At 39.3% G+C, this 25,207-nt stretch overlaps 1 protein-coding gene across 3 annotated transcripts; it reads right to left on the reverse strand.

Moving 5' to 3' along the window:
- Positions 1 to 1,841: 1,841 nt before the first annotated feature.
- Positions 1,842 to 24,830, reverse strand: LOC117598012 (uncharacterized). Of its 3 annotated transcripts, none has more exons than XM_053237209.1 (8): positions 24,786 to 24,830; positions 22,370 to 22,430; positions 20,598 to 20,630; positions 16,206 to 16,399; positions 6,197 to 6,351; positions 4,547 to 4,980; positions 4,232 to 4,437; positions 1,842 to 2,321 (listed from the first exon to the last, which is right to left on the reverse strand). In XM_053237209.1, exons 2-8 carry the CDS (start codon positions 22,398 to 22,400, stop codon positions 2,136 to 2,138), a joined length of 1,239 nt encoding a protein of 412 aa, XP_053093184.1. In that variant the 5' UTR covers positions 22,401 to 22,430; positions 24,786 to 24,830; the 3' UTR covers positions 1,842 to 2,135. The 3 variants fall into 3 exon arrangements, with proteins under 3 accessions (XP_053093184.1, XP_053093185.1, XP_034163212.2); XM_053237210.1 differs by lacking the exon at positions 24,786 to 24,830 and adding an exon at positions 22,791 to 22,833; XM_034307321.2 differs by lacking the exon at positions 22,370 to 22,430 and having other exon boundaries at positions 24,786 to 24,805.
- Positions 24,831 to 25,207: the final 377 nt, after the last annotated feature.

Raw genomic sequence — 25,207 nt, forward strand, 5'->3', positions numbered from 1 at the left:
ACCAAATAAAATCCAACGTCCAAATATGCCAAAAACGGCCATAATGGGTTTGGCCCCGTAATTGCTGCTAGCAGCTATATTTGTAAGTTTTTTTTTTTTTAATTTCATTAATTACATATTAATAATAATATAATATGTGTACTTGCATTATTTTACATAGAAATTATGAAAAGCAAGTATAGTACTGTCGTATGCGGAAGCCGTTCCGGCGGATGACGTAGGACGTATGCGCCTGTGAGATATGCTAGTCTCACGAGTTTTCCATACAGGACCGTACCCATATCCTGCGGGTTTTTCCTCTTTTTATGGTTTTTTTTTCTGCACAAATTGCGCTGCAAATAAGTAGCCCTAACTTTGTGCTGACATCCACGTTTGTTTTCGTACAAGACCCCGTGCAGTTGAGTTATTGTGAGATGTGTGGATTCGACAGAATTTGTCCAGTTGTTGTTCGCCAGTCATTAAGGTTTGTGCTCCTCTCTGATTAAACCATCAGTTCAGTGTGTTGTATAGCGTACCCTATAAATTTGTATTGAAATGGTAGAATAAAGACTAATACTTGATGAATAAAAACAATAAAAATTAATGTTGCATATAAAGCAGAGGTGTAAAAGTTTTTCTTAACAACTGTTGAACAAAAACACCAGCCTACAATCTAATGCTTGGAAGAGCAAGGAAAATTTTTTAATATAACTCCGATTGGATTCATCTGAAAGAAGAAAGTCATATACACCTAGGATGCTTTGAGGGTGAGTAAATTATGGGCTAATTTTCATTTTTGGGTGAAATAACCCTTTAACACGCAAAATAAATTGGCAGTGATTGACATTTCAAATAGAATAATGACCCACATACATATTAATAAATCTTATTATTTGTTAATTGCATCTTTCTTCAAACCCAAAAACAAATACATAAATAGGAGTAGATGCAAATTAGCAATAGTAATAATAAATTATAATAATATATTATGATATTTTTGTTTTTTAATGTTTGATCTTATCTTTATTACAGTAATTGGAGTTTGGAACAGTTCACTATCAAGCATCAATCTTGATGCAATATAATTGAAGCTGGCACGGGTATTGCAGAATTAACTAATAATCTATTCTAGGCAACTTGGAGCTGGAACTGGATGATAGAGAGCTAATACTGTTAAACTGGTAACTTACTTAAGGTTAAACTCTGCAAAATTGACATTTACATTCAAACACACACACACGCACACAAGCACACACAAATATTTAGGACAGCCTACAGCCTTGACGGGGCTATTATGGAGAATATTATTCAGTTGCATTTCTTAATCTCATTGGCTGCTAGACAATACACAACCTTCATGCTCCTAGTTTTGCTTATGGGCATTCAAATTATTTTCACTGTTTTTTTTTTTTTTTACTATTTTTTATAAACCATCACTTGAGGCGTCTTCAACACTAATTGGTTCATAACACCACAGAGCCTAATTGGCATAGCATATGAGCTACATAATACAGTACTTCAAATGTACTTTCACTGCATTTCCTTGCATCTCCAAATAATTCTTATAGTTTATTACAAAATGCCTTTAATTTTCTGATTAATACTAAATGTTGTAAATTTGTGAATACTAAATGTAGTAAATTCATTTAGACAAGAGTTATATTTATATTGCATTACAGTTAAAAATAATTCCACAATTCCTACTGCATTTTCGTTTTCTTTTGTGTTCTAGAGAAGGTATCAACACATATTTTGTCTCTGCTAGTAACATGATTTATGGATGGAAGCAGAAGTGTAATGATCCCTGATGTATTGTACACTGAAGCATTAGAAATGGCTTTTTTAAGGATTTGGCTACAATGAAATGTTTCATGTCTTTTTTCTTTATTGTGTGACATCGACATTAATCATGTGACCAGACCACAAGATCTGTATATAGCATAATAAAAATGCAAAGCAATTTTGAAAGAGATAGCCATAAATTGATCCAAATAATATTCCTAACATCAGCTTATTCAAGAACATGTATATGTGGAACTGTAATTGAACATGTTCAAGAGCAGTTGTAAAGATTACAAAGCATTACGAAAAATGACAAGAGAAGCTGTATGCATTGATTTGTGTAAGGAGCATTCAGGAAGCATCAGATCTGGGTGTCACTCAGTGACAGACGGCTCTGGATTGATTTTCTTCAGCTTCTCTGTTATAGACAAATACTCCTTTTTCCTCTCCTCCTCAGAGAGCGAAGACGGATTGATCTCCAGGAATTTATACGCATCTCTAGCCTGAACACTGAAGACACCCTGAGCTCTCTGACAGCAAATACCAAATCTCTTCCAGTACTGAAAGATAAAAGGCATGTCAGCATTAATCACATTTACTAAAATATATTTTATAAAATATATGGACATAATTGAACTAGTTTCAACTTCAATAATGAGCTGCACTGATGAATAATTAAAAAAAACACTGTAATGATACATGGAAAAAAAAATCTAAAAACCAAAAAATCCTGCATTTTTTCATGATGATTTTAAAGGGTTAGTTCAATGTAAACTCAGCCTATGCAACTACAACTTTCAAAGCCAAGAATGGTTGTAAAGACATCATTAAAGTCATCCATGTGTCTCCAAAGATTTAACCTCAATTTTATGAAGCAATGCCTTTTTCTAAGGAAAATAACCCCTCCTGTTGGTATTTGTTTATTCAGTTGGCGCACAGGAGCCTGATGTCCCAGCTGATAGATTGAGAATTAGGCTGGAAATTCATCTATGGTTTCTATTACTAAATAACTCAAAAGCAGTAGAAATGTCTATGGCGGTGCCTCCAAAATGTACAGTTAGCCTGTAAAACCTTAATAAATCCCAGAATGTTTATCTTAGAGTAATAAAAATTATTTATTACATGCAATCAATGTAGAGAAAGATAAGGCAATCACAATAAAATAAAGGAAACCTTTTAACTATACTTCACATTATGAAATAAAAAGAATTCCCAAATGAATTTGTTGTATTGAGTCTCTTTTAAACCCAAATGACCCTTGTTTGCATGTATAAACAACAATGAGGAACCCTGATTGGTCGATCACAGTCTGTCTCTCAAACAGGGAGAATGTCCTCATTGGCTAAATATGAGACAAAAATAATGTAATACTTGAATCAATTCTAAATGTATTAAATGTGATGATATCTAGATTCAACACACAACAGGTGACTGCAGTTACTGCACAGAATCCATCTACTGGGCATTATTGTCACGTTTTTGAAGTCATGTTATTTTTTTTCTCATCATATTTCAGCAATCTGTCCCAATACAATTTTTTAAACTGATAAATGTGTAGATGCTTACTGTAGTTTTTATGTAGCAGAATCTTTGTATAAGACCGTGGGATAATGGGCCTTAGGCATAAAGTGGCATTACTGCAGAAAATGATTTGCAGAATAAAACTATTCAGTTACTAGGCTACTAGTCAAAATAAAGCGTAAAGTCTAAATGAATATTCAAGTGCATAACTTGTGATAAAATGTAGATGTAACACAAAAGAGGTGCCTAAAAAGGACATTATAGCCATATACTGGGCATTACTGCCACAACATGACTTGATCTGACTTGATAGTTATGTTGTGTTTTGTCACCAGATGGTTTTAATCTGACCCAATACATGACAATTTCCTACAGTTTGTCTTGTATGTAATTTACAGAAGTGTAGATTTTCACAGTCTTGAGGTTATATAAATATGCCCATTTGAATATGCAAATGAATGGAAAAGAAGTTAAACAAACATGTAAATAAAATAAAATCATAAAAGGGGATAATGTTACAACACTACTGTACTGTTTGTTTCCTCGGTGACTTCTGACCTGAACCAGCTGGTACTTTAAGGGCTCCTTGTTAAAAAACTTTGTTTTCTGATTTGTCTAGAATAACAAACATGCTACGCACAACTGTGCATTTATTTATTTATTTTTATCTTTTTTCTCCTGTCACACAGACTTTAAAGTCACACGGCATCCACATCTGATTCTAGTTAAGATGGTAATAACTTTCAATGATTAGACACTAGCGTCTTGCTTGAGATTACAAAACTCTTTGCTTTGGATTCTGGAAAATATAGCATCAGGTGTACACTATTAATCAGAGTATATTATGGATAAACAAAAAACAACATAGGAAATGAAAGTGAGAACTCAGAGAATTCATGAAAGGCATAATCAAATCACATCAGGAACATTTGCTCAGTGTCTAACTTACCTTTCCTGCATCCTCAATGGAGCTCAGAAACTCATCCTTCATGTCCTCCATGTCAACGAGTTCCTCCCCAACAAAGGTTTTATCTTTCAGCGTGTGCAGAATAACATCCACCTTCTCCCAAAACTTTTTAAGATCAACCAGAATTTGTTGGATTTGAGAAAGACACCGCTGGACTTCCTTCAGGTGGTCAGGGTCAGGAATCTCACCTGGAATGATTTATGAGAGATCATTGTGAAGAACATGTCAAGAGCATAACATGCATGCAGATGCATTTACTGTATGTTTGTAACAATAAAATCATAGACAGACTCTCACCCATTCGTATTTTACAGTTGGCCAGCTGCAGCTGAAGATCAGTCTGCTTGATTTTGATGCTCCACATTTCATTTCGCAGACTGCTGTTCTCAGAGTCGAGTTGTTTCAGTTTTACATCCAAAGCAATGGCACTAGGATCCTTCATAGCATCTGGATAGCCTCTAAAAAAGTCAAGGAACTTCACAATCCAGTGGGTGTGTTTTTCCTTAAATCTTCTGAGGAAGTCTTCCAGCTCATGATTTGTTTTTTGAATTTGTTTCTCATTTATTTCCATTTTGTTGACTATTTTTTTCAGATCCACTTCGAGCTTGGCCAGAGCATCCTCCAGACCCTTTATCTCATCAGATTTTTTCTCTTTTTTTTCTTCGGTCTCTTTTTGTTCTTGATACACGTCACTGGTGCATGTTTTCACACTTTGGTTGTGTTGATCATACCTGAATAATATAGTGCATTTCAAATAAATAATTGAATACAGCGATGTGGTCTGGATTTCATTTTCATTTTCAAGACAATGAACAATTTTCTTAAAGAGGATGCACAAATGTGATTCTATACAACAGCTCAGGAGGAACCTTTTCATAGTTCCTAGAACTATTGGTGGAAGTTCCTAGTTTTTGGCGTGTTCGCACCACAGGAACTAGGAACAGTTTTAGTTCTAGGAACTCCGTTTGGGGGAACTAATTTAGCTCCTACTTCAGAGCAGGGTCTAAAACAGTTCTACAGGAACTACCAGTGACGTATGTGTACGCTGATTGGCCAAACGCACACGAAACACTGGTTACCCGGGATTTTTAAAAAAACATGTAAAATTATTTACTCCACGAACATGGAAAACAGCGATAACGGCATTTACCTGTTGTCTGCAGCGTTGTGTTCATTTCTCAGCCTCTATGATATGTAACACTGCAAGTTTTCATAGGAGATTTAGTCAGATTTTCTTGCTATCTCAATCGCGTAAACTATGCGTTTACATAACATCTCCATTATCACGTAACAAAAACAGCTCCAATCCCTGCGTCCTCCATTCACCGGTTGTTGACGTTTGTAAATGCCGTGAATAAAAACGTCACTGTCGGCCGCTTCAGAGTTCCTGCTGCCAGTGCGAATGCAACCAGGAAAACGGTCCGAGGGAGAAATTGGTTCTCTAGGAACCACCCTGCTGGCTAGGCCTTAGAACTGAGTTCCTAGAACTACATGGTGCAAAAGTGCCTAATAAATCCTATTATCAATAAAGATAGAGCAGAACTGTTGTGCATTTCTGATCAGTACAGCTATGTTTGGTTTCTAAATGAATAAAAAAGAAGGGTGCTTACTAATGTAGAGAAGACCTCCCTTCTGTTCTTTTTTCATGCTCAAACAGTAACTTTACACATATAATTTCTATATGATCTACACCTATATACCTATATACATTGGCACTTTTTACAAAAAATATATTATTGTTATGACCGGAAACATCTTGTGATCCATGACCCTGAGTAACAAATTATTTGAATACTTTAAAGTAATCACCATCTGAACAAACAAGATAAAAAAAAAAAGACGACTTTGGACATCAAATTTACCTGCAATAATAAAATCACCCATGTGTTTCCCCTTTGAATTAAGTTGGCACATATTGTTCCTATAAGATATTACTAATATTTTCACCTCTTCACTATGCCATCCACTTGTGTTATGATGTCAGCGATCCACTCTTTGGCTTTCATCAGGTACCTCACTGCCAAACCGGGTTTGTTCTTCTCGACAGCTTTTTTCAATATTGGAAACAGGGAGTTGACCAGGTTGGAACTCGTGCTGACACACTACGAGAAAACATCAATCACCAAGTTAGTCATGTGATAGACTAGTAAGTCATGACAATTCACAGTGACTACGTAACAGTAAACAGTTAAAAACATCACCTGTCAGTACAGCGAATCATAACAGTATAGTAAATTCTGAAGTTATGTGATGCCGTCATGACTAATTGTGGTAATTTCTTATTTTCTAGTTTTCTCTTCCTGTTCTAGCTCCTTGTAACATTTTTGAGTCCAAATATTGTCCAGTGTACCTGTACTCCTTAGTTCCCCTTCAGGAACTAGAGCTGCGTCGAACAACGCTTTGGGAACGCCTCTGCATGACCACGCTCTGAATCTCATGTGTAATCCGTCCAACGGAATTGCGAGACATCACCGGCGGGATGACGTAGCGACCAGGAAGTATAAAAGCACATGCAGTAAAGACAGCGCCAGCTTCTGTCATTTAGTAAGCGCTCTATGTGTTCGTCTTATTTACTGTTGTACGTCTGTGGTATCAAAGTACTTTAGTAAAATATGGCAAGCAAGGACAAGCAATCATTTAGACTGTGTGTTTCTCCCTGCCCACATTTCATTACGGGTGGGGATACACACAGTTTGTGTGTAGCTTGTTTGGGAGAGGAGCCTGCTCGATCAGCTCTTGACGTACGCCCCACTTCCGGAGAGCGCTCTTTGAGGAGGGCGCTCTCTCCAGCATTCCTCACGGTTTGGGTCCCGCTTCTACCGAGGCAGAGCAGCAACTCAGATCGTGGGTTTCCTAGAGGGAATGGAGACGGGCAGAGCCCTTTCTTCTTCCTCACCTGCCAGATCCAGTGCTCACTCTCAGGGAACGGAAGCACGTTCTGAAACGGTTTCTTCCCTCCCGGGAGAGGGCTCGACGCTTCACTTATCTTCCTCTGAGGAGGGAGGCGAGGGGAGCGAAGAAGAGGACGAGTCTGTGGACTTGCCACCACAGTCCGTCCAGTTTGAGGAGTTATTGGAGGTGGTGACTCGAGCTGTGTCTAAATTAAATATTGACTGGCCTGCTGAAAAGCAGGAAGAACGTCCACGCAGCAAGTTAGATAAGCGTTTCCTGCTATCTAAGTCAATGCCTCCACGCCAGGGCCTGCCTTTCTTTCCCAATCTGCACACTGAGGTGTCCAGATCATGGAATAATCCATGCTCGGCCCGCCTCTTCAGTCCCAATGTCTCTCACTACTGTAATGTGGTGAGACTGAAAGAGTGCGATTATGGGGCTATTCCCCGGGTTGAAGAGACACTTGCGGGCTATCTCTCTCCTGGTGGTGCATCGTCCCTTAAGGCCCCGGTATTGCCCTCCAAGCCGCTTCCTCGGCTTTGGTGGGCAAAGCGTACACGGCGGCGGGTCAGGCCGGTGCTTGCTTGCACACCATGTGTTGGACGCATAGCAGGCTGACCTGCTTAAAGAGTTGGACGAGGGAGAAGAAATAAAGAATGACGACATTGCAGAACTGCGTCGTGCCACAGACTTGTCACTCTGGGCCACTAAGGAGACCGCCAGAGCAATTGGGTGGTCTATGGCAGCCCTGGTGGCCACGGAGAGACATTTGTGGCTGATCCTGTCTAATTTAAAATAAAAAGACAGGGTCTTTCTCCTGGACGCCCCGAAAGTGCTGACTGGCCTGTTCGGCGACGCTGTAAATACAGTCGTCGACAGGTTCCAGGAGGCCAAGAAACAATCGGCGGCGTTCCAGTGATTTGTCCCTCACCACTCTCACGTGTACCAGCTCCTCACACCGTGAAGTCCAGAAACGGAGCGTCGCCACTTGCTCTCCCCCTGAAAAAAGGGAGTCAGGGTGGAGCTCCATGTCGAAGCCAAGGGAGATGACAGATCTGTGGACTGTCATCTTCAATTCAATTCAATTCATTTTTATTTGTATAGCGCTTTTTACAAAGGTCATTGTCTCAAAGCAGCTTTACACAAACAAAAGTAAAGTGAAGTGTGTGTGTGCCGTCTCTGATGAGCAAGCAGGGCGACGGTGCCAAGGAAAAACTCCCTGAGATGGTGATAGGAAGAAACCTTGAGAGGAACCAGGCTCAACAGAGAACCCATCCTCATATGGGTTTACACTGTAGTGTGCGTGTGTGTGAGCACACTGTGCGTTGGTGTAGTCTATGGAAAACAGCTGAAGCGTTTTCGTGGCAGTATGAAGCATTGCCGGTGGACAGGTCCAGAGTGAAGGGGGGGGAGGTCTGGATTACCAGCAGCTCAGGAGTGATGCTCATCTGGTCCAGAGTGAAGGGGGGGAGGTCTGGATCACCGGCAGCTCAGGAGTGTAGCTCGGCAGAAGGAGAAGGAAAGTGGTTAGGTAATCTTCAATAAGAGAGCTTCGACAAAAAGGTCCTGACAAGTCAGGACCTCTGAGGGCAGGCCCATCTAGGGAAGAGCGGTGTACACCTCATCATACGGTGCCCGTCTCTCCTCAGTGCCCTCAGGAGATCGTCTTGACAACCCTGCCATCCCTGGTGCTTCAGGGCACAGCGGTCTCCAGCAAGCGCTTCTCTCAGCTTCCGCCCGGAAACGTAGCGGTTCTGGGTTGGCTCGCTACCTCCAAGGAGGTCTCTAGAACAGCCCCAAGTACACCAGAGATCAGTCTCGAGAGACTGATTCCCTTTGAAGACTATCTAGCAGCATGGAAGCTTCTGCCAAATGTGTCTCAATGGGTCCTGCATACCGTAGAAAAAGGCTACAAGATTCAGTTCGGGTCTCGTCCTCCTCTATTCAACGGGGTATTTCCCACTCTGGTGGGCCCCGAGCAGGCTCTGGTCATAGAACGAGAAGTAGATACTAGAGCAGGTGACAAGGAGGCCCTAAGAACAGCGAGGGCCAAACTGTCCCAGGCCATCAGAGAGGCAAAGCGCTCACACGCTCAGAGAATCCACAGCCACTTCAAGGCCAGAAGAGACATGTGCCGCATGTGGCAGGGCATCCAGACTATCACCAACTACAGGACAACATCACCTGCCTGTGACAGTGATGCCTCCCTCCCAGATGCGCTGAACGACTTCTACGCTCAGTTTGAGGCACCTCCTCCCAATGACCAGGTGCTGTGTCTAACCACGGCCGATGTGAGGAATACTCTATGCAGAGTTAATCCGCGGAAGGCTGCTGGACTAGACAACATTCCTGGTAGAGTGCTCAGAGGATGTGCAGACCAGCTGGCAGATGTTTTCACTGACATCTTCAACACCTCCCTGAGCAGCACCGTTGTTCCGATGTGCTTCAAGGCCACCACCATCGTCCCCGTGCCAAAGAAGTCTCCAGTGACCTTCCCGTTGCACTTACACCCATCATCATGAAGTGCTACGAGAGGCTCGTCATGAGGCGCATTAAGACCCTGCTGCCCCCTCACTGGACCCCCTGCAATTTGCTTACCGTCCCAACCGTTCAACAGATGACGCCATCACCACAACCCTCCATCTGGCCCTCACCCACCTGGACAATAAAGACACTTATGTTCGAATGCTGTTCATAAACTTCAGTTCAGCATTCAACACAATCATTCCTCAGCACTTGATCGGAAAGCTGAACCTGCTAGGCCTGAACACCTCCCTCTGCAACTGGATCCTGGACTTCCTGACTGGGAGACCTCAGTCAGTCCGGATCGGGAACAGCATCTCCAACACCACCACACTGAGCACTGGGGCCCCACAGGGCTGTGTGCTCAGCCCACTGCTGTTCACTCTGCTGACTCACGACTGTGTAGCAATGCACAGCTCGAATCATATCATCAAGTTCGCCGATGACATGACCGTGGTAGGTCTCATCAGCAAGAACGACGAGTCAGCATACAGAGAGGAGGTGCAGCGGCTAACGGACTGGTGCAGAGCCAACAACTTGTCGCTAAATGTGGACAAAACTAAAGAGATGGTTGTGGACTTCAGAAGAGCACAGAGTGACCACTCTCCGCTGAACATCGGCGGCTCCTCCGTGGAGATCGTCAAGAGCACCAAGTTTCTTGGTGTTCACCTGGCGGAGAACCTCACCTGGTCGCTCAACACCAGTTCCATAATGAAGAAAGCCCAGCACCATCTCTACTTTCTACGAAGGCTGAGGAAAGCGCATCTCCCTCCCCCCATCCTCACCATGTTCTACAGAGGGACTATCGAGAGCATCCTGAGCAGCTGCATCACTGCCTGGTTTGGGAATTGCACCATCTCGGATCGCAAGACCCTTCAGCAAATAGTGAGGACACCTGAGAAAATCATCGGGGTCTCTCTTCCCTCCATCACGGACATTTACGCCTCACGCTGCATCCGCAAAGCCACCAGCATTGTGGACGACCCCACACACCCCTCACACACACTCTTTATGTTTACACTATTTCAGTTACTTGTATTGTACTCTTGTACTATTTGCATTATTGTCACTAGGTTCACTTTAAACAGAACTGTGTACTGGTCGGCACTGCACTGGGACTTACTATGCTCACTGTCTGTCCCAGTGGTCATTGTACTGTCTTGTACTGTTTTGTACTGTCTTGTGCTTTGCAACAAGAAGCTTTGGGCTACCTGAAACTAAGGGAAGTACTAGAGATGTATTTCATCATTTTATTATAAATGATAAATTTAATTTAAAATAAATGATTATAAATTTATTATAAATTAATATGTTTTTTAAGCTATGTTAATACTATGCTACTCTTAAGGCAGAGCGCTGTGGTAATCATTTCAGTAATGTTTCTGCTGGGGGGGCCAAGATGGCGGCATGAGAGGTGGACACGTTTACTGATGCTCCTGCCTCACACAATATTAAACTCATCATTTGATCAGTTGAGTACGTAATTTAGTTAGTTTTGGTGATGCAGCTTGGAATATTATGTCATTAGAAACTTTCTGGCCTGATTCTTTTGTGAAAATGCTGAAAACAGCGAAGAAACTCGAGAAAAAGGATCCGCCTGCGGATGCGGTTAGCGAAGACCCTCACATGGGTGACAATATTGGACAGCTCGATCCAGCGTTATCCAAAGCGCTGCAGGAGACGACTGAGAAAATCACGAAGGTGATTGATGATAAGCTGGGGTCGCTTGCGCAGACCATTCAAGCCCATTCACAACAACTTGAACAAACGACGGGCAGACTTAACAAAGCCGAGAACAGAATTACTGATGTCGAATCATCAGTCGATACAGCAAATGTGCGGCTCCAAACTCTCACGCGCCAAGGTTCTTCACTTACCGATCACTTGGATGATTTAGAAAATTGAGGTCGGAGGAAAAATCTACGCATCATCGGTCTGCCTGAAAATGCTGAAGGTACTAACCTGACCGCGTTTCTTCAGACTTGGTTGCCAGAGTTCCTTGGCATTGAAACCAGGTCGGGGATGCTCAAATTGGAACGAGCTCACCGCATCTCTCTGCCGAACGCTGATGCCAGGGGTAGGCCTCGTCCGCTCATTGTTAGGTTCCACAACTTTCAAGTTAAGCAGCGGGTTGTGGACGCCAGCAGACACGCGGCACGAAAAGGAGATCTGATGTACAACGACAGTAAAATATCTTTCTATCAGGATTTCTCTGCAGCTGTTCAACGCAAACGAAAGGAGTTCTACGCGGTGCGGCAAAAGCTACAGCAGATGGGAGCCCAGTATGTCATGCTCTACCCAGCTAAACTGCGAGTTACCATCGGTAAAGTTGATAAAGTTTGCGAGTCCCCCGAGGAGGTCCAGGCATTTATGGACTCGACTAACTGAACATTGAAGGGAACACATTCTGTTGAATGGAACTGAACTATACCAGATGATATTAGTTAGGCCAAAATCATTAATTGGAGCTTCTTGTTTCCTGCCTACCTTATGTGTCATGTTGCCAAAATAATATTTGTCCTGTAAGTTTTATTTCGTACTCTAATTCGTTAATGAGTGAGGCAGGTTGGGTTAAAGTGGTTACAGGTTGTTCAGTGTCTGTTGTAGCCATAACGTTACTCTCGCAGAGATGCAGCAAAAGCCTATTGTTACGCTGAACAGCGCTTTGTTATTGCACATCGTTCCCCTTGTTATGGGGGAAATACCCTCTTTAAATGTTTTGAGTTTGTTTCTTTTTGTACAATAGTTGCTATAATGTTTACTGTTGAAGCTCAGGCAGGCTATTTTTCTTTCGTGTATGGCAGCAGGTGTTATTTACATCTAATATATCTAAAGGAAGAAGCAGATCCGTATCTCTGTATTTCTCTATACTTTAATGCTGGGTAATAAATTAAGAATATGTACTTGGAATGTTAGGGGATTGCATGGGCCACTGAAATTAAGGAGGGTTATGTCTATTCTTATTAAGGAAAGGGTAGACATTGCTCTACTGCAAGAGACACATCTGGACGATGATGTGTATTAAAGTTAAAGCACAACTGGATTGGTTAAATCTTTTTTTCATCATTCACAACTAGCAGTAGAGGGGGTTGCTATACTTATTAGTAAGAACATCCCTTTTAATGCTTTAAAGACTGAAAAAGACAGATTTGGCAGATATCTTCATCTTAGTGGGGTCCTTTATGGGGAAGAGATTTCACTACTAAATGAATATTTTCCTCCTAATTTCTCCCCCGAATTTCTCACATCAACCCTTTCTAAATTTTCTGTATATTCCTCAGAAACACTTAGAATTGGGGGGATTTTAACTGTCTGATGGACCCTTTGATGGACAAATGGCCTATTAGAAATCCCACTCATACAAAGCAGTCAAAGGCACTAATAGCCATCTGTGAGGAATTGGATTATTTGGATGCTTGGCGAACTTTAAACCCCACACAAAGGGACTTTACCTTTTATTCTGGCCCACACAAATGTCACACAAGAATTGACTATTTTCTAATTAATAAGTTGCTTTTGCAATCAGTGTCTTGTTGCACATTGGGCAACATCTTGGTGTCAGATCATGCCGCTGTATATTTAGATATAATAATTCAGGAAGCCCCACAACAAACAAAGAGGTGGCGATTTAACACTAGCTTACTTAAGGATGTAGCTTTTCTTTCCTTTTTTCATACAGAACTTAAAATATTTCTTTCAATCAACTCTACTGGAACAGTTAACCCTTCTTTAGTACGGGAAACCTGCAAAGCATATATAATAGGGCTGACTATTACGTACTCATCTAGTAGGAGACAGAGACAATTGGTAAGGCAGAAACTTCTTGAAACTGAACTGGATAACGCTAAAAAGGAATTTAGTGTAACCTCAGATTCTACAATACTTGAAAGAATATACAATATAAGGACTTCTTTGGATTTGTTGCTAACACAAAAAGCCAATCGTAGTCTGTGAGGATCAGACTGGTTTTATTAAAGGAAGGAGTTCTAGTCATAATGTCAGGAGACTCTTAAATGTTATAAATATCTCACAGAAACAAAAACTTCACACTTTAGTTATTTCTTTAGATGCCGAAAAGGCATTTGATCGTGTCGATTGGCCCTATTTATTTTATACTTTACAGAAATTTGGGTTTGGGGACAAGTTTTTGAGGTGGGTGCAGCTGCTCTACAATAAACTGTCTTCTGCCGTCACCACTGATGGCCTCAGATCTAAAAATGTTCTTCTGGGTAGGGGCACAAGGCAGGGTTGCCCACTTTCGCCACTGTTGTTTTCCCTTGCCATTGAGCCCTTGGCAGAAATGATAAGATGTGATTCAATGATTAGAGGGGTCACAATAAATGGCAGACAACACAAGATCTCACTCTACGCAGATGACATTCTACTTTTTTTTGCAAATACATCAGTTCCACGGCTGGTAGACGTTATAAACTCCTTTGGGCAATTTTCTGGTTATAAGATAAATTTTACAAAATCTGTTGCTTTACCATTGGGTAGTCTCACCTCAGAAATACAAATGCTCTCCTCTTTCCCTTTTAAATATTCCATATCAGGTTTTACCTATCTAGGGCTTCATATAACCCCTTCCTTCCAACTTTTATTTAAAAACAACTTTGCTCCTCTTTTGGAGAAAATTCATAGTGATCTACAGAGATGGAATTCTCTTCCCGTATCATGGTTGGGGAGAATAGCTATAATCAAAATGAACGTTTTGCCTCGTTTATTGTATCCTTTGATGATGCTGCCTATTTTACTTTCTAGCAAAGTTATTAAGGAGCTTAATGGCTGGCTATCTTGTTTTATATGGAGTAAAAGGAAACCTTCCTATTTGTAAGGGTGGTTTAGATGTCCCCAATATTAGATGGTATCAGCTGGCGTGTCAGCTTCGTTTTGTGGCCGACTGGTTAAAGAATGATCCATGTTCAATTTGGCTTGATCTTGAAGCCTCACAATCTTTGTGCCCTCTTCAGAATCTCTTGTTTGTTAGCAATCCTAAAAAGTTAAAAGCTCTATATGACAGCCCGATCATACAGAACACTCTTAAGGTCTGGGTGCAGTCTCGCAAGCTAGAGGGTAGGTTTCATCTTACTTCAGCTCTTACACCAATTCAAAATAATCCTGATTTTCCTCCTGGTTCTGACGATTCTGGGTTTAATCTCTTGAGCTCTTTAGGTATTGTAAGACTGAAAGACATATTTGAGGGCTCTACACTTCTGTCTTTTGAACAGTTATCGGCAAAATGTAACCTTTCAAGACATAATTTCAGCTAACGGATTTTATTGGCAAAAAGACCACATTGTATAATGATAATTGTATATCTAAAGTTGAGGAAATATTGTAAGAGGATGCAAGGCAAAAAAAAAAAAAATCTCGTATTTATGTTACGTTGAGTTTGACCCCCCCAGGAGACACAGAGAATCTTTGACAGTTATGGGAAAGCGACTTTACAATGAATATCTCTAGCGAAGATTGGGATTCAGTTTGGGATTATGCTAAGAGAATATCAGTGTGTAACAGAGCACGTGCTATTCAATTCAAAATAATACGGCAACGACATATCACCCCTTATATCAGAAATAAGATGAATCCAAAATTTTCCCCTTACTGCTCTAAATGCAAAACATCAGTTGGTAATTATAGTCATTGTATCTGGTCTTGTCACAAAATTCAGTTATACTGGAAGAAAATTGCAGATCACATTGGCAATATCTTGGGAATGCATATAGATGTTGGTCCCTGTTCATTTATAAAAAATGGCATAATCTTGTAAAAGAATTCATTCCAATGAAATTTTTGACATGTTTATTGCATTCGTCCACTGAAGTATTTCATTGGATATGGACACCCTATTTGGACTGTTTCTCTCACCTTGGACGATTGCTTACATTTTCTTTGAAAATTGTTGTGCTGGTTTAAAACAAGAAGCCTATGCCTGTGAAACTCTGTATATTTTTCCTCTGTATCTCTTTCTTTCATTTTATTATTTTATGGATTCTTTTACTCTTCCTCTGTATTGGGTACACCTTATGTGGAGAAATTTTCATGTTAGGTCTGCCCGAGCTGCCTTTTTTTTGTTTTGTTTTGTTTTGTTTTTCTATTTCCTGTTTGTTCTGTTGGAATGTTTATCAAAAAACCTCAATTAAAAAAAAGTAATGTTTCTGCTGTTCAGACTGTTCAGTTTAAAATGCAAAACATCTGTTTAAGGACCACAATGGGAGTGGCCCAAATCAGAACTGAAGAGATCAGATTGCATCTACATTACATTTAGTCATTTAGCAGACGCTTTTATCCAAAGCGACTTACAAATGAGGACAATGGAAGCAATCAAAATCAACAAAAGAGCAATGATATGCAAGTGCTATGACAAGTCTCAGTTAGCCTAACTAATAACGCATATATGTTAGCCATCCATAGCAGTGGGTGTGTAGATTGAAGTGTTAAAGGGGGAAAGACTCTTTTTGAATAAACATTTAAATCAGAGGGCCAACCGGACAGCTCTTATAGCTGGCATTGATGGTTATGAAGAATTTAGGCCTCATACCTTCAGCAGAACAGCTTCAGAGGATCCGAACAGCAGTTGTGTTTCAATAGCTTGATCTCTGATCAGACGCTCCAGCTTTGGGAATCCTCCCAGACTCAGGAAAGTCAGGCGATAAAGGAGAGCCGTTCGCTCCGCAGATGGAAGAAGCTGCTGAATGAAATCGGCTCTCACTATAGAGTTGTCATCGACAATCTCTGAAATATTTCAAACATTTGTGATGGTTAACAACCTTTGGCATTCAATAGCTAATGGATGAAAAAGGATACTGTACACATAAAAGGCTGTTTTGGTTTGAACTTGTTTTAATTAAATCAATACACTCTGAAAAATGCTGAGTTGTTTTCAATCCATGGCTGGGTAACAGCAACCCAGCATAGGTTACATTTATAATCCGATGTGTGTTTTGTCCAATATTTACCCAGCCATGGGTTGAACACAACCCAGAATGTTTGTTTTTTTTTTATTGTAAGGAGATAAAATATGCACTACTAGGGGTCCCTGCAGAACTGGCACAAGAACCACTGTTATAACATTTTAAAGGGAACTCACCCTATTTCCAAGGCCCTGTTTACACTGTTATTAAGATGCATTTTGGTCAATCGGATCACAAGTGGACGAAGGAGACACATACATGTTTACACCTGGTGTTTTAATCCGTCTCTTTTGTCCACTTTCAACCACTTCTGTCCTGATTTCTTGGAGGGGAGGATTTATGGGTAAGCAAATGAATGGGCGCATGCAATTTACATATAAACGTGACCGGAGACAGCAGAAAAACATAGTGACAGCAGCGGTTTTCATTTCTGCAATGTGTGTTAGAAATCCAGAATGGTGAGAGAACATTGCGCCTGATACGTTTATCCTTTCCAAAACAAACTTTTATCTCTTAGTTGAAAATGTTGAAATCCTGTCTGGCTTGCGCGCTTTCCATAATGTTTACGCATTATATCTGTAGGCGGAGAGCAGGCGGTCTTTTGTGGCTGTTTGAACGCATTCGACCACATGAGCATCTACACCACGAACACAATCCGGTCGAATGCGTTTTCGACTACCTCTGGAAGTGGTCGAAAGTGGACAAGCTCAAAACGTTTCACATCTCGTGTACAGAGATGGGCACAAATACATCAAAATGTATTTAAAATAAAAATACAAAATACTGTGTGGGAAAATGTCTTTAAATACAAATACAAAATACTGTGTGGAAAATGTATTTAAATACAAATACAAAATACTGTGTGGGAAAATGTATTTAAATACAAATACAGTATTTTGTATTTTGAAAATACAGAAAATACATGTGAAATTGGCCATCCAGTGAAGTAACACTATTAAGGCCTGTTTACACTAATAACGATAATTATAAAGATAACTATATTAGTGTATTCTAAGTGTACAATGCAGTTGTGTCATTTGTCACTTTAAATGCTCAAGCTCTTTAAAGCAGAAATAATTCCGATTGGCTGTCAATGTTTTGATCGTTCATCATTTGTTGTGCTGTTATGGTTATAGTTGTGGTGTGCTATCTGCTATTCACTTAGATTTAGGATGTACTCACACTAGGGGATCTGATCTGTGCTTGAGCGCAATTGACCCCTAAAGTCCAGTTCATTTCACAAGAGAGACTGCTCTGTACCGTGCCCAGTGTGGCTCATTTAACTATGCCCTGGCCCGCTTGAGGAGGTGGCTCGGGTGCAGTACGGATGCATGGAGCCGGAGCATGGAACAGTTAGTTTACTATTTTTGTATGCGCTATTGTTATCATTATGACAGCAAAAATCTTTATCACTACTTGGATATCACACTTTTCAATTAATTTAATTCGAGTACATTTAGATTTATAATGGGTCTGGTTCTCATCTTATTGATGAACAGGTATTGTAGTTTGCGAGTAAAGCTGCAAATTCCACCATTAACCTCAGCTGCCTCTGTAATAATCCTCTGATATATGTCTGTTAGCCAAAGGACAATCGCGCTTAGGCTTTAGTACAAGGCAACTGTGCCTAGTGTGAGTATGCCCTAGGCCTAGAACAATTTTTTGAACTTTATATCTTTATTATTAGCATTATAGTTATCTTTGTCTTGGGGTACACACACAGAAAGCTGCTTATTTCTCATTTATCCATGTCTCTTTATCGCTCTGAAGTGTCAATAACTCCTGCCCACTAAAAGCTCCACAGATATATTTGCATACCACGACGATATATAAATGATATAGAAAAAGTTCAATCGATTTACACTTTATATCATCGCCAGCATATATTGTCGTATTGGCATAGCAAGCAGTAATGCTTAAAGGTTAATGAACACATCTGACTAGCTAGTTCACTAGCTAAACCAAAATCTTACCAAAAAAAAAAAAAAAACTATCAAGACTGACTAGTGCTAATGCTATGTTCCTCTTGCTAGTGCTCTTTTTTTCCTTCATGCTTTTTTCATGCCTTTTTTCCTTCATGCTATCTTATGCTGCCTTCACAGGCTATCAAATTATTTATTTATTTATTTATTTATTTACTTATTTATTTATTTATTTATTTATTGTAAATATGAGTTTTCTAGTTGGAAATTGGACATGAATGCCTTTGTCATATTTCCTACTGGGAAACCCTGAGATAATGTTTATAGCCAAGTTTCTGAGCTGTGCAGGCCATAAACTTTAAACATGGCGGAGGGGAAAACAGTTGCTGCTGGGACAGGTATGCTTTTTTTCCCCACAAAACAACATCACCTTGTTTTAATGTTAAAGTCATGCACATAGTAGTGCAATAACCATTCTAAGCATTTTGTATGTTTTATACACAGCAAAACAGCATGTATTTGACTGAAAATCCAGAATCGTCAACAAGCTAACTATAAAGATAGCTCTGTGAATGTTTACATGGTTGTCAACGAATGGGATGCTACATTTTATTCAAAATTAAATATTTTATATAGCTACGATTTTGGCTTTAATACGATTTTCCCAGGAAACCTGGCGTCCTCCACGAGTCCTATTCTTTCCAACAGCAAAGCACTTGAATGCGACAAGCTTGTAATCAGGACTTATGAAATTGGAAGTAGGAAATTTTGATAGCACATGAAGGCAGTATTATTCCTTATTTCCTTACAGGATTCCAGAAAATTCGCTTACCCAATTCTAGATGGAGTCATACAGCTGCAGCTCACACGCGTGAAAGTGGCAGGTCTGAACTAGTTGATACAGGAAATCAGCAGTCTAATAAAGAGGCTGATTGGCAAAAAGTATTTTATGTATTTTGAAAATACAAAAATACTAAGAATAAATGTATTTAAATACAAAATACATTTGATTTTTTTTCAAAGGTATTTAAATACAAAGTTACAAATAGTATTTTGTATTTGAAATACATGTATTTGAAATACTGCCCAACCCTGCCCGTGTACACCTGTGTTTAGCGTCGTCCACTTGTGATCTGATTGACCAGGTGTAAACAGCGCTTCAAAAACCTGGAAATATTCCAAAATACTTCCTCTGTCAACTGTCGCCATTGGATTGACCATTCGCTTTTAATGAACTCTTCTTTTCATACAACTGCTCTGAAATGCATTATGATTTGTAAGATAAAGTTTAAAACATGCCAACTAATGTTAAATTCATGTTTATATTGGGAACACAAACCTTTAAGAAACATATTAGATGCTGTCATTAAACCTCATGTTGTTGAAAAGGACACGTATCACATACTCAGGTTTATTACCTAGGGCAGTCTTCTGTAAAAATACTGAAAGAATCCTATAATGGGAGGAGTCACTATCATTTTAGAATTATAAGATGACTTGGTAACACTTTATAATAACTTTCATTAATAAATCATTAACAAACATTATGTAATGCTTAAAAGATCATTAGTTAATATATATTCACAAATCTAGAAACGTGAAATAATGTGTTGGGGGTCAGGCTAATATTGAATATTGTGTTGGGTTTTGCTCAGTATGATGTTAAGTGGCAGATCAGTGGGCTTGCTGCGGTTGAATATGTAAATAAGAGACGTCCTCAGTCCCAGCCGAAACCTAAACTACTATGTGGAGAATGCAGAATCATTGAAGAATTAGAATATGAGCGCATGGTGAACCTATGAACCGAACTCCTATTTAAACCCGCTCTCTATGCTATGGACACATGCTGTGTACACATCTCTATCCTCACAAGTACAATTGTGCCTGGATTATTTGTGTCCCCTTCAAAAATTGCTCTTGAGAAATTTTATGTTTATTCTTGCCCCCTACTGTTAGATGAAATTTACGCCCTTGGTATTCAGTAATGATTAGTTAGACATTATGTATTGTTTGTTACTGATTTATTAATGAAAGTTATTATAAAGTGTTACCGATGACTTTTGGGATTGTGTTTGCTTTGTTTCAGAATAAACATACCTAACTCAGCCTTCATCAGCTCTCCAGAGGATTCTGCAATAAGAAGAGAAAATACAGAGTGGCATCAAACACTTTCAAAGGGCACAGATACATATTCAGTGAAATGAACAGCTATAGCTACAAATAGCACATATTCAGGTGCTAACATAACTACCAAAAAAGAGACTACCATCAGGGTTTCTAAATGAGCAGCATGCACTGCAGCATTGTCTTCTTATATCTGTTTATCAGCCCAACGCAGCACAATGCTGTAAGGTCTGTGCCAAGGTTTCCACACCAAAACACCACATTTTACATACACAAACAATCTATATTTTCATGTTTCATGGCATTTGATGCGATTGGTAAAATGATCTCATCTCCTCTACAGTAGAGCAGATCATCATAAAGTTTTGAGAGTTTAAGGATATTCTGTTGATTTTGAGGGTGTGTCCTTCCTGGGGTCTTTCATCTAAACACCCACTTGGGACCTGATCAGGTACAGGGTCCCTTTTCATGTTAATCATGTCTTCATGTAGAGCAAGGGGTATTTAAGGGAAGTTTGCAAAAGATTCAGGGGGATTCTGTACAGGCACGTGAACCCCATAGTGCTGTGTGTTCTTCATAAAACACCATATTTCTCTATTTTCAATGGGAATCTGTAGTCAGATCTCCCACACCATTGCTGTGTCTCATCTCTTGTCAGGTATGCAATGTTTCTTATTTCTATATTCTGTGACTGGAGGTAGAAAAACAGGGGTTTGTTTTGAAATGGCAGGAGTTAACAGATGTTCTGCCCAAGCCATCAAACTGACATCATCAGAGAAGGATCACCATGAAAAAGTGCATTTTCCGGTTTGGATTAAAGATTATGGGGCACTTATATTAAAAATAATAATAATGACCCACACAGATAAATGATTTATAATAAACACTGCAATATTCTGCGATTAGGTTAGTAACAGACTAAAATCTTGTTTAGGTGGCACACTGGGGCACGCCAACTGAGCTTTTACAGCAACAAAGTTTTGTTTGACTAATCTAAATAAGGGAAGCCTCAAGCCAACCCCTTCAAATCTAACCAAAGCTACTAAATATTAACAAGATGCGCCACTGTCATTACAATTAATGGTTGAGGGAATGCAACACTCAATATGGCCGCTCTAGCAAAGGAAGTCTCACTTTCCAGTAAAAACCACCAATCGTCCATCGATGAAGACTGACGGTTCTTTGGGGCGGGGTTCTCGTGAGGTGCTTGTCAGTCTGTGCGCATGCGCAGTAACTGAAGCGACCTCGAAAAAGGTGATTTTAAGCTCAATCTAAGCTTCAGAAACAAATGTTAAGGTACAGTCGATGTCAGTTTTAAATGTTGTTCATAAATATGTTGTTTGAAGGGATTTTAGCTGGTGATTGTAGAAATAGCAGTCTTCCCCATTCACGTCTTGCTAGTATGACGTCAATAACTGGCCAGAGACGTTGCAAACATGGCCACCGAGTGGCACGACTTCCGTGAACGGACTTTGATCCAACCCCGTTAAATGTAAGGAAGTACTAGAGTTTTGATGTACTCAAGTATTAAAGGTATAAAAATAACATGTATTTATGAAATGTAGTGGAGCAAAAGGAATTATAGGTTTTATCTAAATTTTATGTAGTAAAATGTTTCCAAAGTAGAAACTACAGATATTTGAAAATGTGTTTTTATTGAGTAAAAAGACTTGAACACTGTCCACCTCTGCACAGAACTGTTATTTCAGGCTAAATGAAGGAGTTTCAAATGGAAAGTGTCTTACCTGTGCTATTAGCCATGTTTTTAATGAACATTCACTGGCCAAGTATCCAACTGTAAGGACTCTAGAAAAATGAGAAAAGATGTGATGTAAGTAGAATCACAGAATATTAGCCTAAAAAAGTTTTGTAACCGAAGGTGTGAATTTACAATCACCTCCTTTTGTATTATATTTTCAGTAATCAGATAACGTTTCTTAGTACACTGAAATAAATCTGTTGGATTAACATAAAAAATATGTACATTGGTTATGTTTACTCAGCATAATTTATCTATGTTCAAGTTGCCCAATTTGTTTGTTAAATAAACATGATTTTTATATGTAAAAGTTTCATATTTTGATTTAAGTTCTCAACTTATATTTTTGGTTAATCTGACATAAAACTTTCATTTAACTTTTACACAGAATTGTTATATTAACAGACCTCAACAGAAATTCAAGTTTAAAAAAGCAGCCGAGTAATCGCACACAACTGAAGCAAAGGCACTACTTTTCTGCAGAGGAAAGGGGAATTTCATGACCATTCTAAAGGCCCATGTACTTCTGGGGGCGTTGTCCGAGATCTCTGCATTCCACGCTGGGATCGAACCCGAAACACGGACAGGTGAACCTCACAACGCAATCGCGGACAAACCGAAGAGTACTCTCCAAAACGCAATCACAGATCAGTCTAAATTTGGACAGGGGGCCCAGAATACCTAGCGGAGCCCCTGCTTCTGACCAATGGTAAAAACAAAACTCAAAAATATACCAAACTCTTCTAAATCTCAAAGTGTACATTAAACACTATCAAGTCTTTCTCTTTCCTGAAAGATACATGAAACAACACTTAATTGAGAAAATTACTCTCCAAATGCAGTCTTATGCAATGCATGCTGGGAAATCCTCTGCCCAGTTTTAAGAATTCTATGTTAACACAACAAAAATTATTCATGTAATCCCAACTTGAATGGATTAAGTTACATACATCACAAAATATGCAAGAAATGCTACTGGGGTATAAAGTCCATAAATCAGTGCTCTTTGGATACAGGATTTTTTTAATTCATCAGTAATGAAGAACGCCATGGCACTCGAAAATATAATGAAAAATAAAAAGCCTTTATGTCAGTTGACGTGCTAATGAAGGCTTGATAGCCACAAAGCGTCGGTGTACTTGTGAATTGTTTTTAATGTTTATTTTTCATTATATTTTCGAGTGCCTTGGCGTCATGAGTTTTTTGACAGATTAAGTTACATGGGTGAACATAAAAACATCATGTTGTGACAAATGTTTTTAAAAATTGTGTTGAAATAACTTGTTTAAATTAAGTAAATTGGACAAGTAACAAAATTCTTTTTTCAGAGCAGGGGAGGGCGGGACACAACCTAACACTTTGACGTTCTCAGTTTGTGTAAATCCACGTGGGGTTCAGAGTATAATTGTTTATCCGCATTAATTTCACACTTGTCTAGTACAAATATGTCGCTTTGTTTCATAATTACACTGTATACGTTTTTCTTTATTTAACTCAAAAGAATGGAAGTGAGATGGGACAACATGCCCCGCAGTGGGGTTCATTGTACCATCTGAGGGGCACGTTGTAGCATGACCATATGACAGCTTAAAATGTTATCTGATCTTATGAAAAAAATATACAAGACAAACGAAAATATTTTGTCAATAAAACAAAATGATTCACTTTTTCAAAGAAAATAATGGCGTTTTTTTAAGAATTAAAAATAATCTAATTTTGGAGTTTGACAGCGAACACATTGCAACCATGCTTGAGACGGCCCTGATCACAAGACACAGCTATACAGTAGAGCCTAGTTCCAAACAATGTGGGCAAATATATGAAGAAACACATTCAGACATTCAGAAAAACACGGATGCACTCCCCTCCCTCCACACACAGCTCTCATAGAACAGGAGCCACACAAACGAGCCAAGATGCTTTACATTTCTTGAAATAATCATTTCTGAACATTAAACATCGATTGTCAGTCTATTCACCTGTTTCTCGTGGTTTCTCATTAAAACTCATAAAAGTAAATAGTGTAAATTATATCGCTAATGTCATAGAATAGCATAGTTTCCTAATAGCGGGGCACATTGTAACGCAGTGTTACAGCGTTCCCCATCTGCGCAACTGGAATTTACATCTGGTTAGTGTCTTCTGCTAGTTAGCCAAGCATTAAATAACTATCTAAACTGATAAATAACAGATTGGAGATTAAACTAATAGCAGATTGGTCTCATTTTAAATTAACACTCAAATTTGAGTTGAAAAATTTACTTCAGCCAGAAATTTACTTTTACTATGGTAAAATAAATATTCAGCGATCTCTTCAAAAGCTTTTTGAATTTTGGCACACTTTTTTTCTCTATATAATGTTGATATGGTAACTAATAGTGTACTAATAGTGTTCTACTCACATATCCTGTTTTCAGTTTCCTTTTCCAGCTGTCCTCCAGCAAACTACACCAGCCTAATATACAGTAGTGGCGCTATAGGGCAGGGCCTGCTGGGGCTATAGCCCCGCCTTACATTTGCATAGCACCGGAAGTCCTCCCAAGAACTTTCTAATACTTTTCCTGTTTTTCACATTCCTCAGTGTGACTTTCATTAAATAAAAAAAGTCATTTAAAATCTTAAAAAATAAAGTTTTAATGAATATGATGTGTTTTATAATTATACAAACTTATATTTCCTACTGACACACTACAGCAAAAGTTATAAATAACTGGCTTAAAACCTACATGCCTGTGAGACTTCTGCACAGTACTGTATATAGCATATATATATATTTTTCTATTGTGTTCAAATGTAATTTGTATTTCCAAAGCTGGAGTGTCTG

This window comes from Pangasianodon hypophthalmus, chromosome 9 (genome assembly GCF_027358585.1).
Source record: "Pangasianodon hypophthalmus isolate fPanHyp1 chromosome 9, fPanHyp1.pri, whole genome shotgun sequence".
Lineage (NCBI taxonomy): Eukaryota > Metazoa > Chordata > Actinopteri > Siluriformes > Pangasiidae > Pangasianodon > Pangasianodon hypophthalmus.

What these genes read in the sequence shown, in the direction of transcription:
- LOC117598012 (XM_053237209.1), bottom strand. Translation starts at nt 22,400, where the DNA reads ATGTTCATTAAAAACATGGCTAATAGCACAG. An exon ending in GCTGATGAAGGCTGAGTTAG is followed by an intron (nt 16,400 to 20,597) that starts GTATGTTTATTC and finishes GAAATATTTCAG; the next exon opens with AGATTGTCGATGACAACTCT. An exon ending in CAACTGTAAAATACGAATGG is followed by an intron (nt 4,438 to 4,546) that starts GTGAGAGTCTGT and finishes AAATCATTCCAG; the next exon opens with GTGAGATTCCTGACCCTGAC.